General features: G+C 41.3%; 1 protein-coding gene across 2 annotated transcripts; it reads right to left on the bottom strand.

Annotated features, from left to right (window-relative positions):
- Nucleotides 1-1,839: 1,839 nt before the first annotated feature.
- LOC110208095 (rho guanine nucleotide exchange factor 37-like) lies at nt 1,840-16,233 on the bottom strand. Of its 2 annotated transcripts, none has more exons than XM_078146729.1 (5): nt 13,156-16,233; nt 11,590-11,784; nt 8,510-9,105; nt 7,413-7,558; nt 1,840-6,903 (listed from the first exon to the last, which is right to left on the bottom strand). In XM_078146729.1, the coding sequence occupies exons 3-5, from the start codon at nt 8,711-8,713 to the stop codon at nt 6,789-6,791; spliced, it is 465 nt and encodes a 154-aa protein (XP_078002855.1). In that variant the 5' UTR covers nt 8,714-9,105; nt 11,590-11,784; nt 13,156-16,233; the 3' UTR covers nt 1,840-6,788. Both variants share the same exon structure in this region; 1 of them encodes a protein (XP_078002855.1).
- Between the last annotated feature and the right edge of the window lie 785 nt (nt 16,234-17,018).

Below are 17,018 nucleotides of genomic sequence, written 5' to 3'. Positions count from 1 at the left end.
GCCATGAGGTGATCAGGGCCTCCCCAAGATGGTAGAGGAGGGGAAAGAAAGGGTTGCATAGGAGAGATGTTGTGAAGGTAGAATTAATAGGACTTGGCAATTGATTGGATGTGGAGTGTGAGAATGAGGAGTGGAGGATGATTCCTAGGTTGTTAAATCATAGTCCTTATGAAATAGAAAAACTGAGGTTCACAGGTTAAGTGACTTGTTTTAATAATGACTGATATTCTTTGGGAAAGAACTAGGAAATCTCTGCTTGATCCTTTTCAGTCTCCTTTGCAGGAACATCACCCTTGAACCCCAACTCTGTGTAGGTCTACCCCAAGGATCTATATTGAGCCCACTATTAATCATCTTATTCCCTCCAATGGATTCTATAATCATTGCTATGCCAATGATTCCCAACTCCACATATCTTTCATTTCTTTCCTGAGTTTCAGTCCCATCTCATCAACTGTGTATTAGACATTTCTTCCTAGATGTCTTGTGGGAATTTCAAATTCAACAAGTCCAAAACAAAAGTCATTTTTTCTCATAACCCCACCACTCCTCCTATTTCTGTAAAGGGCACTGCTATTCTTCCAAGTCACCTGGGTTTGTAACCTAGGAGTCATCATTGAGTCTTCACTCTCACTCCACCTTCCCATATCCAATCAGTTGCCTAATCCTGTTGATTCTAACTCCCCAACAACTTTCACATCCATCCCTTTCCCTCCACTTACATAGCCAACACCTTAGTTAAGATCCTCACCATTTCTCACAGTCCTTCTTTCCATCCATTGTTCACAAAACTGCCAAACCGATAGGCCTGATCATCTTCTTCCTTACTGCCAATGGGACAAAATATAAATTCTTCTGTTTGGCACTTACAGCCATTCACTATCTGACCCCAGACTCTTTTTTTCCAGGATGATTGATTATAAATTACTATTCACACATTTTGTAACCCACCTTAATTGGACTATTTGATGTTCCATATGACATTTCATCTCCTATCTCCATACCTTTTCACAAGCTGTTTCCCATGCCTAGAATTGTATCTTTCCTCACCTCTACCTCTTGGAATCCCTAACTCCTTTCATGACTTGCTCAGCTGCCAGCTCCTGAATGAGGCCTCTCCTGATTTCCCCTATTGTTAGTCCCATCTTAAAAACCAGCACTGATGTAATTTTGTATATGCTATCTATCTACTGTACTTAACTCTGTATGTGCTGTATCTTCCACTCCCAATAAAATGTAAGGCTCTTGAGGGCAAGAACTGGGTTTTTTTTCTTTTTGTCTTTGTATCTCCAGCACTTAGCACAGTAGTGGGATGAAACCTGTGATTTTATAGGGAATGCCCAGATGAGAAAACCAAGGCAGGTTGTCATCTTCTCTGCAACTTATTCTCTCAGGAAATTCCTGGAGGTGCTTAGTAAATAATTGTTGATTGATTGACTTGGGCAAGAAAATCACACAGGATGGGAACTACACAGGGTGAGAAGATCTGGGTAACTTAACAGTGGGCAAAACAGAAAATTCAGAAGTTAATGTGTACTGCCAAGGGGTAACCTAGAGGTACCTAGAAACCAGACTGGGTAGGGAATCTTGTATAACACAGAAGGCAGGGGAAATTGGAGTAAATGTGGAAAACAGAATGGATGTGGAAAGGTATAAGGAGGGTAAGAAGGTTGTGGCAGTAGAGGGAAAACATACATTCATGTACACAGTCATCTTCTGGGGCAAGAAATTTAGCACTAGAAAAGACACAAGAAAAAAAACATTTATTTTTAAAGCTTACAAAAACCCTAATAAGATAAAACAAAGCGTTCATCTTAAAAAACTCAGAGGTATCAGAGATTTAGATTTTTTCTACATGAGAATCAGGGAAAAAATGCAATTTATCTAATTGTTCATTTGACTTTTATGTGTGGCACTTAACCATTCATCCTATTTAAGAGCTCAGAATTTTCTGAAGTTTTCTATTAAATTCTCTGGTGATTTAACCATTGATTTTGATGCAATAGACACCTTCCCCCAGTTCTTCCGTTACTTGGACTACCAACCTCAGGATTCGTTATTTCCCTCATTTTTGCAAAAGAAAATATCTTAGAGATGTTTAGATGATCTTGAAACTGAAAACATGGTACTTGTGATGTACTATGGCTGTGGGCTCCCACAGCTGTGGGCTACAGGATTGAAGGAAAGAGAGACCTTAGCAGGGTCTTCTCCTGATTACCTGCGAACACTTGAGCACTCCTCATTTTTTTTCTATGTTCCTTTCATAGTAGTTATAATGGGAACAAACTATGGATAACAACTGGGTTATAATTTCCTTCACTTGACTATTTTTTTTGCTTTGTGAGGTTCTTTTTTACATTTGTGACACTACCTGTATGACCTTAGGCAAGTCATTTAACATCTCTGGGCCTCAGTATCCTCACCTATAAAATGAAAGGGTTGGACTAGATGGCTCTTAACGTTTCATTCGGCTCAGAATCTATGCCCTTAAGGCAGCAAGCCTCATGAAAAACTGACTGTGTCTTACTGTACACTGGGTCTATATCAGATGGTACCTTGGTTATAATTTAATCCAGTGGTGTCAAACCTAAATAAAAACAGGGCCATTTATGCAAACCTAAGGATCCCTAAAGGCTGACTAAGTTTTAAACGTAATATTTTGTTGTATTGTATTTTTTGTTTTGTTAAATATTTCCCAATTACATTTTAATCTGGTTCCAGTCTGTTGTTGGGGTATGCCACCTGCTGGATTAATAGACCACAAGGCTAAACTTTCCCCAGGTGTGAATAACCAAGAAAGCATGGATTAACAAATGATAAGGTCAGTTATATTTATTTTATAAAAATATAACTCTTTATTAAAATTACCAACATAAATAATTAGTTTCTAGCATGTGTGTGCCTTTTCAAATAAAATACTGAGTATCATTTAAAAAAGATATGCCTTGTACCATATTGTACCCTTTTCACTCTAAAGTTCAACTTTTAAAATCATTGCTTGGTAACTCTTGGTTTTCTTTATTTTGTGTTAAGAAGAATCTTACTTTCTCTTACTCATAAAGCTTTGACTAGTAAAAAGCCTTAAAACTTCTACATATTTTTAGCAGGCTTTGTAAGCTTACTCAACTCTGGCTCTTGAGAAAGAAGGTAAAAATCTGACTTCTTAAGCACTTTTCAGTGAGCTCAGTAGAATGTCCCCGTAAGAGTAATTTGTTTTCTGCTCCTTGAAATTTGCTCTACAAAAAGCTCCCTTTCTACCTGCAGAAGCAAGATTTTGTGCCACCATTTTCACAAATTCATAAGCAGGAGACTTCATCTTCCCAGGGTCTTTATATAAAACCTCATGATCGCTTTTTTCCAGTCAGGACTCTCTGGAAGTTAGCTTGTATGTCATTTCAGCTAACTCCCTCCACCCTATTGACCTTTGAAGCTGGTTTAGTATAAACATTACTTTATAGTAAATCAAATACAATTATGCACAAATTGCCCTTGATTTTTTTCCCCTAAAAATGTTAAAACATGAAAGGAATAGAATAGTTTTAAAACAGATATACAGTGGTTTCTTTCCATCCCTTTTCGCCCTTATTCCTTTTTTTCCTCTTCTTCATCTTTTCTGTCATTCCCATTCTGGCTATCTTCTCTTCCTTTCTCCTCCATTCTTCTCTCCCCTTCAACTATTTCATATGCTAGTGGATAGAACACTGGCCCTGGAGTCAGGAGGACCTGAGTTCAAATGTGGCCTCAGATACATGATACTCACTAGCTGTGTGATCCTGGGCAAGTCACTTAGCCCCAACAACAACAACAACAAATATTTCATATGTTGTCCATCAATTTCTTTGTTTGACCCTGTTTCTCCTGCTGTGGATGCCTCTGCTTTTTCTCTATAGCCTAAATCTGCTGCCCTGGACAAAGAAGCTAGAGAAGGAGGGTAGAACGAGGTGAAAAAGAGAATCAGGAAGAGAGAGGGAAGAAATTCAGGAGAAAACAAAAAAAAATTCTGAATTGTTTTTCTAATTTGCAGCCTCACATTTCTAGTTATACCATTCACAATGACTTCTCTGGGAGAATGGGCCTTCTATTCTCCCTAACCTAATAACCCTAGTCTAGCAACCTAATAGTAGCAAGAAATTCAGGCCAGCAGCTAGGAATATAAACCTATCAAAGTGCAGAACTGGAATCTAGAAGGCTGGTTTCTCACCATTAATTGTTTCAAGTCTTTGGGGGACTTGTATGTACTCTTCATACCTAGGAGACTTTTAAAAAGTACAAGGAACTCTTAGGAGCTGAATTAGAGGATTTGCAATAGCCTTGTAATTGGTCATCCTGATCTCCAGGCTTTCCCGCTAAGCAAAGAATCTCACACTTAGAAGGGCCCTCAGAGGCCATCTGATCCAACCTGTACCTGAATCAAAATCCCCTCTACAGCATCCCTGACAAAAGATCATCTTGCCTTTGCTTAAAGACCTCCAATGAGGAAGCGTATTCTACTTTGGGACAGCTTCAAATTGTTTGGAAGCTTTTTCTTAAACTAATCTCTACTTTTCCTTACCTTCCCCCTCCAATCCATTCAACACACTGCTGCCATATTAATCTTACTAAAGTATAATTTTTCTCATGTTGTTTCCCTGTTCAAAAACCTTCAATGGCTACCCATTACCTGCTAAGTAAACTCTAAATTCCATCTGACGAGTAAGGCCCTCCACAATTTTGTCTCAATCTAATCTTCCTCAGCTCATCTCCTACTTTTTCCTTCCACAAACCCCATGCCTTAGCCAGCCTGGACTATGTGTTTCCCAAACATACTTTTTGGTTCCACAACTCCATAGCATTGTCCCTTTTGGCTGAAATCCCTTACCCTTCTGCTCTGGCTAACCAATATCTACCCATTCTTTAAGGCCCAGCTCAAGTGCCATCTTCTCCAAAAAGCCATCCTTGTTACCTTCAGTCAGAAGGAATCTATCCCTCCTCTGAAGTAATAGAAGACTTTACATATTACCGTTATTTATATGCCTGTAACAACCCTCTTATTAGACTATAAACTCTATGATGGGAAGCAAACACAGTATCTTATCTCCCAAGGTAGCTTACATAATATTTGTTGAATGACTCAACCTATGAATGAATCTAAAAGTGGACTAAAGGAATCAGGAGGAATGGCAAAATAAAGAACCTTAACATGCAGAAAGGAATTAATTATATTGTTAGCCCCTTGGGGGCAGAGACCATTCATCTAAGTTTCTGTTTCAGGGCTCTGACTACAGTGCCTTGCAGAAAGTACACATTCAATATGTACTCTTTTGGATGAATAAATGAATAAATAGGGTAGTTATTTATGAAGAATGATCCCTATTACAATGATTGGTGACCCCCTTCCCCCCCAACTCACAGCCAACCTCAGGAAACACTAGAAAGCAGACAATACCCACCCTCACACCCAGTGCCTTCCTCCTCCTACTCCCCCTGCCCCAGCCATAGCACTCCTGAATTTGCCTTTTCTAGCTACTTCACCTTTCCTCTTTCTCTGTTATCATGGCCAAATGGCCAGCTCCTCACTGCAGCCATAACCCAGAAAACCCTCATGAATTAAAGGCACTAGACAAAGTAGCAGTATCTCTGTATTTGTTTGGAGGTTGAGTGAGAGGAAAAATGTATAAATATGGTTTCAAAATAGTCTGATCTAGTAAAAAGAGGACCATGTGTTTACATCACCTTCACTTTCAAGCTTTGGTTCTAAGGATTTGGAGAAAGACATAGAATCTGCACCCTGATCATCTGCAATGACAACTGCATGGTCCCTGGGCTGAATAGAGCTTTACTTCAGTTCCCAAGAACTTGGTAAGGGGTATAGATTGGCAACCAAAACTAATAGAAGAGAGAAGCTAAGTCCAACTAGAAGTAATGAGTCCGCTTCCTCTAGCCTCAATAGGGAAAATAGGTACACTCCAACTGAAGGGTCTAGGGTCCCTAGCTCAGAAAGGAGGGTAGGGTCCCTAACACATACCTAGAACCTTCCTAGAGAGATACATTTTAGGGATTTAATGGAATTGAGACCATTTTTTTTCAATCCTTTTACCCCTAATTAGGGACATCTCTAGGATCAGGTATGGCTGGGAATACTGATCATGATGTTGGGTAGTGCATTGCGACGCCTCTTCCAGGACCCTAGCTGGCGGGCATAACCATGGATGTGATGTAGCCAAAGCGGAGTATGGGCATAGTCATAATCACGTAGGATAAAGGCACCCTGTTGCATCTCCAGTAGCTCAAAGGTCTTGCAAATAGGGTCAGCTGATACCACACACTGACCCAACCTAATTGGTCTCCTCAACAAGCTCAGTTTACCATGATTCTTATCATGAATTAGCACTAATGCGGCATCTCCCACTGGCCCCTGACCTGGGCCCTCATGTCTTAAGCCCCTTTCAGCTGGTCTCTGTAGCCTAGCCATTAGTATCACCTGCAAAGTCTGGAACTTCAGGGTTCAACTGCCCTTTCTAGTCCAGGGGCCATCCGGGGGCTGAGCCAGTTGCAGTCCTCCCTCCATTACAAAACAAAGTCTCCTCCCAAGGCCAGCCCAGTATCTTCAGTGCCAGCTCCCGTCGATCAATGGCAGCAGCTGGCTCATGAAGGTGCCAGACATTCTGGCGGAAGGGGCGCAGAGCCCAGGGCAAGCTGTGTTCCTGTCTTGTTTTCCTATTGATGTGCTCCAGGTAAGAGGCTAGGCGGCTTGTGGCCTCACATAGGCAGCCATAGTCAGGGTGGAAGGTAGCTGTGGCCTGTGTGATTCAGCTCAACAGAAGTGGATATTTGGTGATTCGCTGCAATGGTGCCATCAGGAATGAGTGCAGATTCATCCGTCTCAGTGCCGTGTTGTTGGTTTGAGAGGCGTGGAGGAAAATGCTGGGAATAGGGAATTAAAAGAGAAAAGAAAAGCCCTAGCTGCAAAGTTTGGTACCAGAATAAGAAAAACAATGAGAATGTAATTCAGTAAATAACATTTTATATTATCTAAAAGATTTTTAAAATGCAACTGGAGACACTGACTTTTTCGTGAGTCATTGGTGAGTAGTGTTTGATAGTTAGCATCAATTTTTAACCCTTTGATTCCTATTTATCAACTATTATAAAACTCTTCCCATTGCTCATCTCTTTCCATCACTGTTTATACCACAGCAGTGAGGGTGTGGGGAGAGGGAAAGAGAGCAAAAAAACTATACTTGCTCAATTGGTCCCAGAGATTTTGCTGAGTAGCAGATTTGAAGGGAAATCCTAACTATTAGAGTTGTAAAAAGCAGAACGGACTGATGCCTTAGGAGGCAATGAAAGTGCCTGCATAGTCCCTGTGCCTACATACCTCAATCCATATGATCTCCACCCTCACCACCCAACATTCCTGCTCCATTCCATACCGAAGTAGCTCCTTTTCCTTCTCCAGGGTGCTGAGAGTGCTCATGGAGAATGCTTGCTGAAGACAGTAAGTCTGGAAAGCAGGCAACATGTTGATATACTCCAGGAAGATCTCACCAATGCACACAGTCATCAGGTCGTCATCACCCTGTAAACATGAGGCAGACACCCTAACCACTCACCGACCAAGGTTTTATCAGGGAAGGAGAAGGAAACCGTGCAGCTGCCCAATTCTTCCTTCCCTAGGAAAGGGTCCTAGGGCCATTTCTAACTTTTAAAATGTGTTTCCAAGGTAAAAATGATACAAGCATAGACAATGTACCAACCTATCAAGATTTCATGATAGAATCACAAATTTAGAGCTAGAAGGGACCTTACAGGTCATTTGATTCTAACTTCCTAATTTTATAGATGAGGAAACTGAACCCTAGAAAAGGTCAATGACTTGCCATGGGTCACACAGCTAATAAGTTGATAAGACAAGGTATGAACCTTCTTCTCAGCTACACGTTCAGTGCCCTGTCTACTATTTCATGTTAAATCTGTTCTTTTTGTACCTTCCCTATTGGAGATGGAAAGTAGCTTATTACTCTTCTCTATCATAATCTGAAATGATTTTTGGAGACTACTTCCCCTAGGTTTTTCTTTTCCAAGTTAAATAAATAATCTCTTTCCCTGATCATCAAACTTCCTAACCCTTTCATTATTCCTATATGCTCCCTTCTGAATTCTTTCCAAGTTCTTCATGTCTTTCTGCAACTCATAATTAGAAAAAACCTAGTTTGGATATGAATGTTGAATCACAATACATCTTTCATCAGTTTTAATATTGGTTTCTTCTAAACACTGGCAAGCTTAGTCCAAATATGTGTGGTTACAAGTGCACAATAAAAGAAAGAGACCTAAGAGTCCTGGTAGTGGAATATGCTGAACAAGAAGAAACTGGGAAGAGACTGAGGAGTTGGAACTAGTCTTAGGTACGATAATTCTTCCACTAGGTGTTGATGGCACCTGATACCTAAGGCCCTTGAAAACATTAAATCTGATTAGAATTACACAGACGCTGGGAGAAAAGGGCAGCCCCTCTAATACCCCATACCTGTGACAGTGCTTGGGCAATCTCTTGCTGCAGGCTCTCCAGAAATCTCTCATTGAGATCAATGAGCTCCTGGATGTTGCTGAACACAACTAGCAGCTGTCCGGGGTTCAGCAGTCTGGCAGACTGCATAGGCAACTGAAACTGTTCCTTGATGATGTGCAGGTCCTCCCCATAGCTGGCTTCTGTGTGAATGAATTCCAACATCGCCTGTTTTCGTTCCCAGCGTAGCTTGGTACACTGTCCACAAAGGATTCTGTGCCCTAGGCTCCAGGCTTCTTTCTTCTCCCCCTAGTCTGTGCAATATGCCTCCGGGCAATTTGACGTTGTAGATCCCTGGCTATGCCAATTTCTAGGCAGGGCTGGCTCAAGGCCAGTGTCCACATACCCTACCTCAGCTGCCCTAGTCCTCAGGTCTTGCCATGGCTCCTGGTCTCCACTAGGCTCATTCTCATCCTGCTCCTCACTTAAACCTGTTACCCCATTGTCCATGCTAAGGCAGCCCATGTTATCCCAGTGCTGTTTGGCAGATGGAGAAGAGTTGTTCTCATCCAAGTTCCAGCCATGAGGGACAGCTGGAAGTTCTGTTCCAGGAAAGGCTGAAAAGAAGAAGATCCATATAAGAAAAAAAATCCAAGAACACCTCTCTCTCTATCCCATCCAAACACAAACAAACATTAAACCCAATTTCTTTGCAAATCAGGGAGGGAAAAATTTAGGCAGGAGGGAAGTGAAGCATTGTATTGGTCTAAGCTGCAACAGCATAAGGTCTACGAATTCTTTGAATCTGAATTTCATGAGCAAAACAGAACTCACTAATTATCTAAATCAACTCTCTTATTTTACAGCCAAGGAAATTGAGGGCCAGAAGTTAAATGGTTCATCCAAGGTCATAACTAATTAATGGTAAATCAAGGACTAGAACAGAATGTTCTTGCCATTATATCACAGTCCACCCCTGGGTGCCCCCCCCCTTATCTTACCAACATCTTAAATCTAAAACTGAACTCATCTTTTCCCCATCAAAACTTCCTTTCTATGCTATTCACATCCAGAGAAAGAACTATGGAGTCTGAATGCAGATTGAAGCATACCATTTTCTATTTTGTGGGGGGTTTTTGGTTTTTCTAATGTTTTTTTTTCCCTTTTGTTCTGATTCTTCTTTCACAACATGACTAATGTGTAAATATGTTTAATATGATCATACATGTATAGCCTTCGGGAGGGGGGAGAGGAGAGAAGGGGGAAAATTTAGACTCAAAATCTTATAAAAGCGAATGTTGAAAACTAAACATAAACAAATAAATAGATTTTTAAAAAAAATTTTAAAAGAATTCAATTAAAAAAAACCCTTCCTTCTTTCATAATTTCCCCAAGCTTAAAATTTCAAGTTAAGGAGCACAACTGTAGGGAGTATGATGATGTGGGATAGGTTTAGAGGAGTTCATATTAATTTAGCAATTAAAAATACAGCAAAACTTTGCTAATTTGTATTAATTAGAACAAATGCTGGACTAATTAATAGAAAGTCAGAATTAGAGCATATTATTTTAAAATTTTATTACTTTTCAATATCTATAGTAACTGTTACTATAGTAACAGTACTATTTCTAAATTAGTACCTCAGCTATTAATATATAAACAATTGCTTCTAACGTGATTGAAGCCATTTTATTCTCTTTAGTAGTTTAAATATATCTTTGCGGTATAATCTATATTTTTCATATATGACAAAGTTCACTTTTTGTCCAAATCAGAAATTGTGAATTAGTTGGGTCCACATTTATGAAGTTTCCTACAGTTTTATGTAGTTTCACTGGTATGAAAATATACCTGAAATAAAGACAAAACGTTGGACCAGTAATAGTTAGCTTCCTCATAAACTTGTTTTGCCACACTACAACATTTTGAAAACAACTAAAGGAGGAAAATGTTTAGTTTGGAGGAAATATTTAGTCTTGAGATAGGTGAATGATCACATGAACTTTTCAATAACAAGCCAAAGTAAGATTATTTCTCTGCTGACCTATGCTCAGAAGTTAGCAATTGTTTCCAGATTTGAGGAGAAAAAAAGCTAATCTTTTTCTCTCTTGCACTAATAGGAGTTGTTGAAATTTCAAGGGACACTTTTCCCTTTCACTGCAAAATCAATGCAAATCCCAGGGTGACCCTTGTGATTCTACACATCCACAGTTGAAGGGGCAGAGGACCAGGGGATGTCCACCATCATGATGGAGAATAGAATTGAGAAGAGGGACGTACAATCTAAGAAATGTGGATATTGGCAAAAGATATGCAATTGTTTCAAAAGCCCTGGGCCATTCAAGCTGGATAGGACCAGGTGAGAAATTTCTTTAGAAAGTGGAAGTTTAAGATTGTAGAATTTTGAGGCAAAAGACACCCTCCTGGGAGGAAAAATCTCCACGCTTTGAGTGTCATAGCTATTTATATGCTGCCTACTTGTTACAGGGACAAGGGGAGGCTATAACTAGGACACTTCCCAGGAGAGGAATGAGAAGAATGTAAAGACACAAAGGGAGTGGTGACTAGGCGAGAAACAAAATATGTTGGTAAATGACGTTTCTTGGGATGGATTGACTATAATCAGAAATGTCATTCTTGATGCAGAGCATCTGTTGCCCTTACTCAAAGGTGGGGGGAGAGAGAGAGAGAGAGAGAGAGAGAGAGAGAGAGAGAGAGAGAGAGAGAGAGCGAGAGAGAGAAAGAGAGAGAGAGAGAGAGAGAAAGGAATTCTTCAGCTGGGGGGATCTTTGCAGTTATATTAAGAAAGACTAGTAGCTCCATCTGTTGTCATCCATCTGTGAAGCCAATGGTAAAAAAAGGGCTTTTCATCATGCTCCTTGATAATCCTGAGGCTGAGGGGCATATCCCACCCAGCAAAGTGGATGAATGGATGAACCTAACCAATCTGTATAACCATTCCTCCTTCCCTGGCTCACCGTTGTGGACTCTGACACTAGAATTAGGTGGATATGAGGCAATCGGATAGGCTAGTGATGGTCACTTATCAGTCTTCCAGGACTTGGAATAGGAGAAGATAATTATTGGGAGAGACTAGGTACCAGGGTTTTTCTTGGTCTGGCATCTGTGTGTGTGCTGGTGAATGGCGGCAGCAGTCCTCAACTCCAGTTGCTTTTTCCAGCTGGTTGTTTTGGTGTTAAGCCATTAAAATGATGCTGAGGTTGGTACTCCTGGGGGGACCTGGAGCTCTCCAGGGGGTTGTTCAAACTGGAACAATGACAGTCAGGATTCAAGGTCTGTAAGATACATGGCACAGCAGTCAGTCAGGAATGGGGTCAGGAGAGGGAGTACAGTGGGGAGTAGGGGTGGGAAGGAGGGAATGGAAGGCAGTATTACAGTAGTGACAACTAGAACACTTTGGGGAAGAGTTTCAGAAAGCTCAAAGCCAAAGAAGGACCCAAGTGATAGAGAGGATAAGGACTGAGTGGAGCAATGAGGTAAATAATATCCACAGCCAGGGAAAGAAGCTACTGATCATGACCTAGCCTAGAGCAAGGTGTTCAGGGGAACAGATCAGGTGAGAACAGAAGTGGGGCTAGATAAAAATGAGAGGGACCTGAGTCAGTCACTGATATTAGCCCCATACTCACTGTAATTTTTCCCTATTCTCCTTTGTGTCACCTCTGTAACCCCCAAGGTCATCCTTATTTTACCTTGTTATCCTTTGTAGTTAGGAATTCATTACCATGGCTGGTTAAATCATTCTGGCCTTGCTTTTAGGACCACAGAATTCACTGCTACAGCAATGACATGCTGATTCTCCTCATCCTGGGTCAGAAACAAGTTTCCTTTCTAAACTGGGACATGCTCACATTGCCAAAATGAAGGACAGAGAGATAACCTTTCTCTGAACAGTAGGAAAATAGCCTGGAATCGGTGTCAGAGGTGACCTGGACTCTTATGACTTTTCTCCAGATATCAATTTTAACCTACAACTTCTCTATAGACCAGGAGTGTTTAACCTAGCATTTGCAAACATGTTTTTAAAAGATATTTTGGTAACTGGATTTTATATGATTGATTTCCTTTGCAATCTCATATATTTTATGAATTTAAAAATGTTATTCTGGAAGGGGTCCATAGGCATCATCAAATACTGCTCTAGACCATTTTAAACTTTCAGACTTGATCAGGTGCCTCTTTGCAGATGTACCCTGTGACTTCTTCCCAGGCCTAGCTCAAACTCTCCAAATCCCCATTTCACATCTCACCTCCAGATCAGAGAATATAATGGCTATCCTGCCACTTTCAACAATATACAGAGCTCTTCCCTATTACATTGTAAGCTGTCATGTGGAAAAGGACTTAGACTTATTCAGTTTGGCCTCCGAGGACATAACAATAGGTGGAAGTTGGAGAAAAATAAATTTCAGCTTGACAAAAGTCATAACTTCCTAAAAGTTACAGCTATTCTAAAGTGAGACAGATTGACTCAGGAGGCAGCAGGATCTCCCTCACTAGAGGCCTGAAAACTAAAGCTGGGTGACCACTTTTCATGGATGTTATAGAAGGAATTTCTCAGAAGATACAGGTTGGACCAGATGACCTTTCAGGTTCCTTCCAACTTTGAAATGCTGTGTTCTCTACTCACTATGTTCTGGGCTTACCCATCCACCCAGTTGAGTGTCCCTTGCAGTCTTGTCCTTCAGCTCCTTCCAACACATCTGTGTTACTATGGGAGCCTCCAGGGAAGGGTTGTTATTGTCCAAAGAAGCACAGTCAACATCCTGATAGGCCCATGGCCGTGATGGAGACTTGACAGCAACGCTGGGGCTACAGCTATAGAAGTAATGTTACCATTAGCTCTACAAATTCTTAGTTGTAAGTTGGAGGAGATAAATAAGTCAGTCAACCTTTGCTGAGTGTCTCGCTATGTACTGAATGCTGAACTAGGCACTGTGGAAGATATAAAGAGAAGAAAACACTTGGTGGTTGCCATTAATGAACTTACCACCATTTACATACATGAAATATAATAAAAATAGAAAAGTACAAAGCAATATGTAGATGTCAATAAAATAGTGCAGAGTATATATAAGCACTGAGGCATGAGAGAGTTCATAGGAAATATGACATTAAATCAGTAAATGCTTCAAGGATCTAAGTTTTTAAAGAAGGAAGGGAAATGGATTGGCAGAAAGGAAGGGAATGACATTTTAGATGAGAGAAATAGCATGTGGAAGCATAGAAGTGATAGATTCTACCCTTCCCCCTTTCCCACTTGCATATGAAAGCCACTTTCTCCTCTAGCAAACTGACTAACCTACTCCTACATAAAAGGCTATCATCATGTGGGCTCAGCTTTAAGACTGTGGATTCAGTGTGGAGTGGTCTTAGGGGGGTTGGCTAGGAGCTACGTCATCCTAGGAGGCAGCTTAGCCTAGTGGATAGAGTGTTGGCCCTGAAGTCAGGAAGACCTGAGTTCTACTCCTGCCTCAGATACTCAGTAGACCCAGGTGTGACCCAGGGTAAGTCACTTAGCTTCTCTCAAGGCCTAGTTTTTCATCTCTAAAATAGAGATAATAATTACCTAAAGGGTTGGTGTGACAATCAAATGAGTTTTACATGTACATATATATAAATATATATAAAGTGCTTTGTAAACCTCAAAGTGCAATATAAAGTGCATCATCATCATTATTATTATTATTCTCTAATCAAAAGGTCCCTGAGACCCTTGATCATCCTGGGGAGCTCAAGTCTACTTTAGAACAGTGGTTGCAGGTAACATTCTTGTCCCCATTCTGCCTGGGAGTGTCCCCCTAATTCCCAGATTAACTTTATAACAAATTGGGCCTCTGGAAGTGAGAGAGCAAGGAACCATTTACCTGAGTATTTTTCCCATAGCATTTGCCATTGTCAGCTTATACCAATTCTATACCTTTTCTTAATCAGGCCCAGGGCTAAGTCAATCATCCCATCCTTCATCTTTTGCAGTTTGTTGCCATAGCAAGACAGGTCAGTGGCTTCAAACAACAGGGTGGGACAGAAGGATGATGGTGCAGTAGAGGCTGGGGACCATTGTGAACTGTGCCGGACTACACATAGGAGGTCTAGAACGCCTGTCTCATCCTCTTCTGTCTGATCCTTTTCTTTGTTGGAGTCTCTCTGCAATATGGATCTGGGAACTGGGCTGCAAGAGATGGGATCTGGAGGGTCATCTCTGCAGGGGACGGCAGAGTTGGAGTTCTCAGGGCTAGGAGCCCAAGAGTCAGTGTCCTGTGAAATAAATGGACTTTTGTCAGTTGTTGAATTGTGAGAAATAAGGTGGTTTGGGGATGGAAGGTGCTGGGTGGAGTGTAGGCCACATAACCCCGCGCTACAGTTGTTGTTCATTTCTGAAACTGGTTGGCCCAGAGCTCTGGAGAAGAGAGAAGCCTCCTGAAAGACGAGAGGGTTCTTGTTCTCACTGCTTTCCTGAGGATTTTGGAAGTCCTCAACAATTCTTTGCTTGGGGGGTCCTAAGGATGGGTCCAGCAACTTCTGTCTCATCTTCTTGAACTCTTCAAAAGTTGGAATGTACAATCGGCCCTTGGGGTGAACTTTTCTTCCCAATTCCAGTCTCCTGGTTTCCCTGCAGTCTTGTAGAGAGTCTGTATTCCTGTATTTGATCATATCTAAGCCATGCCTTAGATGGTAAAGGGCAAGATTAGGGGAGCTGTTCTGTCTGTGGAGCTGTAGCCTACGCCTTGCTTCCTGCTTGATGTCCTTTGGGCTGGGGAGTGAATGGAACAGGCTGGGCCTAGAAAAGGCTGAAGGTCTAGAGTGAGCAGTCTTCTTGTCTCCACAGATATCGTTCTGAGGCCTCTCAGGTCCATCACAGAGCATTGGTGGACAAAGCGGCTCACTGTGCTCAGCTACCACCTTGGCGCTCTGCTCCCGAAGCTTTTCCTTTAGTACTTGCTGTGCATCTCCATGTAGCACCTGCTTGTCAATAGGAAGGAAGAGCCAAGGGGGAACCTTGGCACATAAGGGAGCAGTAGGACTGCAAAGATTAGACATCTTCAGTGAGGTGTTGGTAGGGGGTGCATCCCAGAGATCATCCATCTGGGGGCCATTCCCCTTACAGTAGAAAAACCGTTCAGCACTGCAGTCACCACAATGACCACAAGGGCTGGAGAAGCCAGTGGTACTAGAACCAAAAGCCCAGGGTATGTTTTAAGCTCCAGATGGTACCATTGCTAACCATAAGTGTTTTCTCCACAGGACAGGAAGTCAAAGGGAGAGCCCATGGTCTTTGTTCTTCAGATAGCAGGCAAAGAGTGAATGACCACATGGGCTGCAAAGGCTGGTTTTGTGGGACTCTGGTCAACAGGAGTTTCCAGGCTCTCAAAATGGAGTGGAACCAGGGCACCATGTAGAACAGCAACATTCACATTGGAGAACCTTAGACAAATCAATCAACAATAAATAAAGATATACTGTGTACATATCACACCACAATTCAGCAATAGGGGCAGTGTTAGCTGGAGCCCACTCACTTGTTTTTTTCCCAAGATCGGGGAAATAATGAAGTTGAAGCTAAAGAGAGAGAGAATTACAGAAAGGTCAAATTTCCACTACGTGGAGGTGACACGTCATATTTTGAGCTCTTCCTGTTCCTGGTTGACTCTAGTGGACACTGCTTTGTTAATTCTTCCCAATCCCAAGCATGCTTACGGATGCATGGCTAGAAAACAAGACAGAGAAACAACACCTGAGATAGCCTGAAATGTGTTACCTCACATTATAGGCTCAGTTGACCAACCAGAGACATAGATATGACCAAGGCTGTGATACCTATGTACTTGGAGCAAAACTTGAGATCATACATCCAATCCCTAAGCATATTATTAAATCTTATTTGTTTATTAAGTCACTGCTGCTGATATTAATGAAGTTAATTTCCTGATATTGTTAACAGGACTACTGTTGCTGATTTTACTAATGGGATTGTTATTATGTTCTAAGCTTAACTATCCTAGCACTAAGCAAACTTCCATAAAGGATGCCCCCTACAGCCCAATGTTTTCAGAGATGCCAAGCCGTGGGTGAGAGAGATGCTCCTTTCTGGGGCCTTCCATGTTCTACAGAGGTGACTCATCGGTAATGCTACTCATGTAAATCAGCACTAATAATGATAATAACAGCTAACACTAATACAGTATTTTAAGGTTTGTAGAGTGTTTTATGTGCATGATCTCATTCCATCCTCACAATAACCCTCTAGGATAGATGCAAAAAGGATTATCCCCATTTTACAGATAAAGAAAAGAGGTTAACCTACTTTTTTTTTGTTTAGATCTGTGATTTTATTTGTTTAGGTAATTCCCAGTAAGAATTCTCCCTCTATCAATGCATATTGACAATTGTTATTGAATTGATAGTCTTATAAAGTTTACCTCTGTCTTAGTTCTTTTCTCTGGTGCCAAGCAGAATAAGTCTAATTTTTCTTCCACCTGAGGTCCCTTCAAAAACTTAAAGACAGCTG

This window comes from Phascolarctos cinereus, unplaced genomic scaffold (assembly GCF_003287225.1).
Source record: "Phascolarctos cinereus isolate Bilbo 61053 unplaced genomic scaffold, phaCin_HiC Scaffold_726;HRSCAF=1367, whole genome shotgun sequence".
In the NCBI taxonomy this organism is placed as follows: domain Eukaryota; kingdom Metazoa; phylum Chordata; class Mammalia; order Diprotodontia; family Phascolarctidae; genus Phascolarctos; species Phascolarctos cinereus.
The sequence above is the reverse complement of the archived record's forward strand: the minus strand, read 5'-3'. Positions and strand labels throughout refer to the sequence as shown.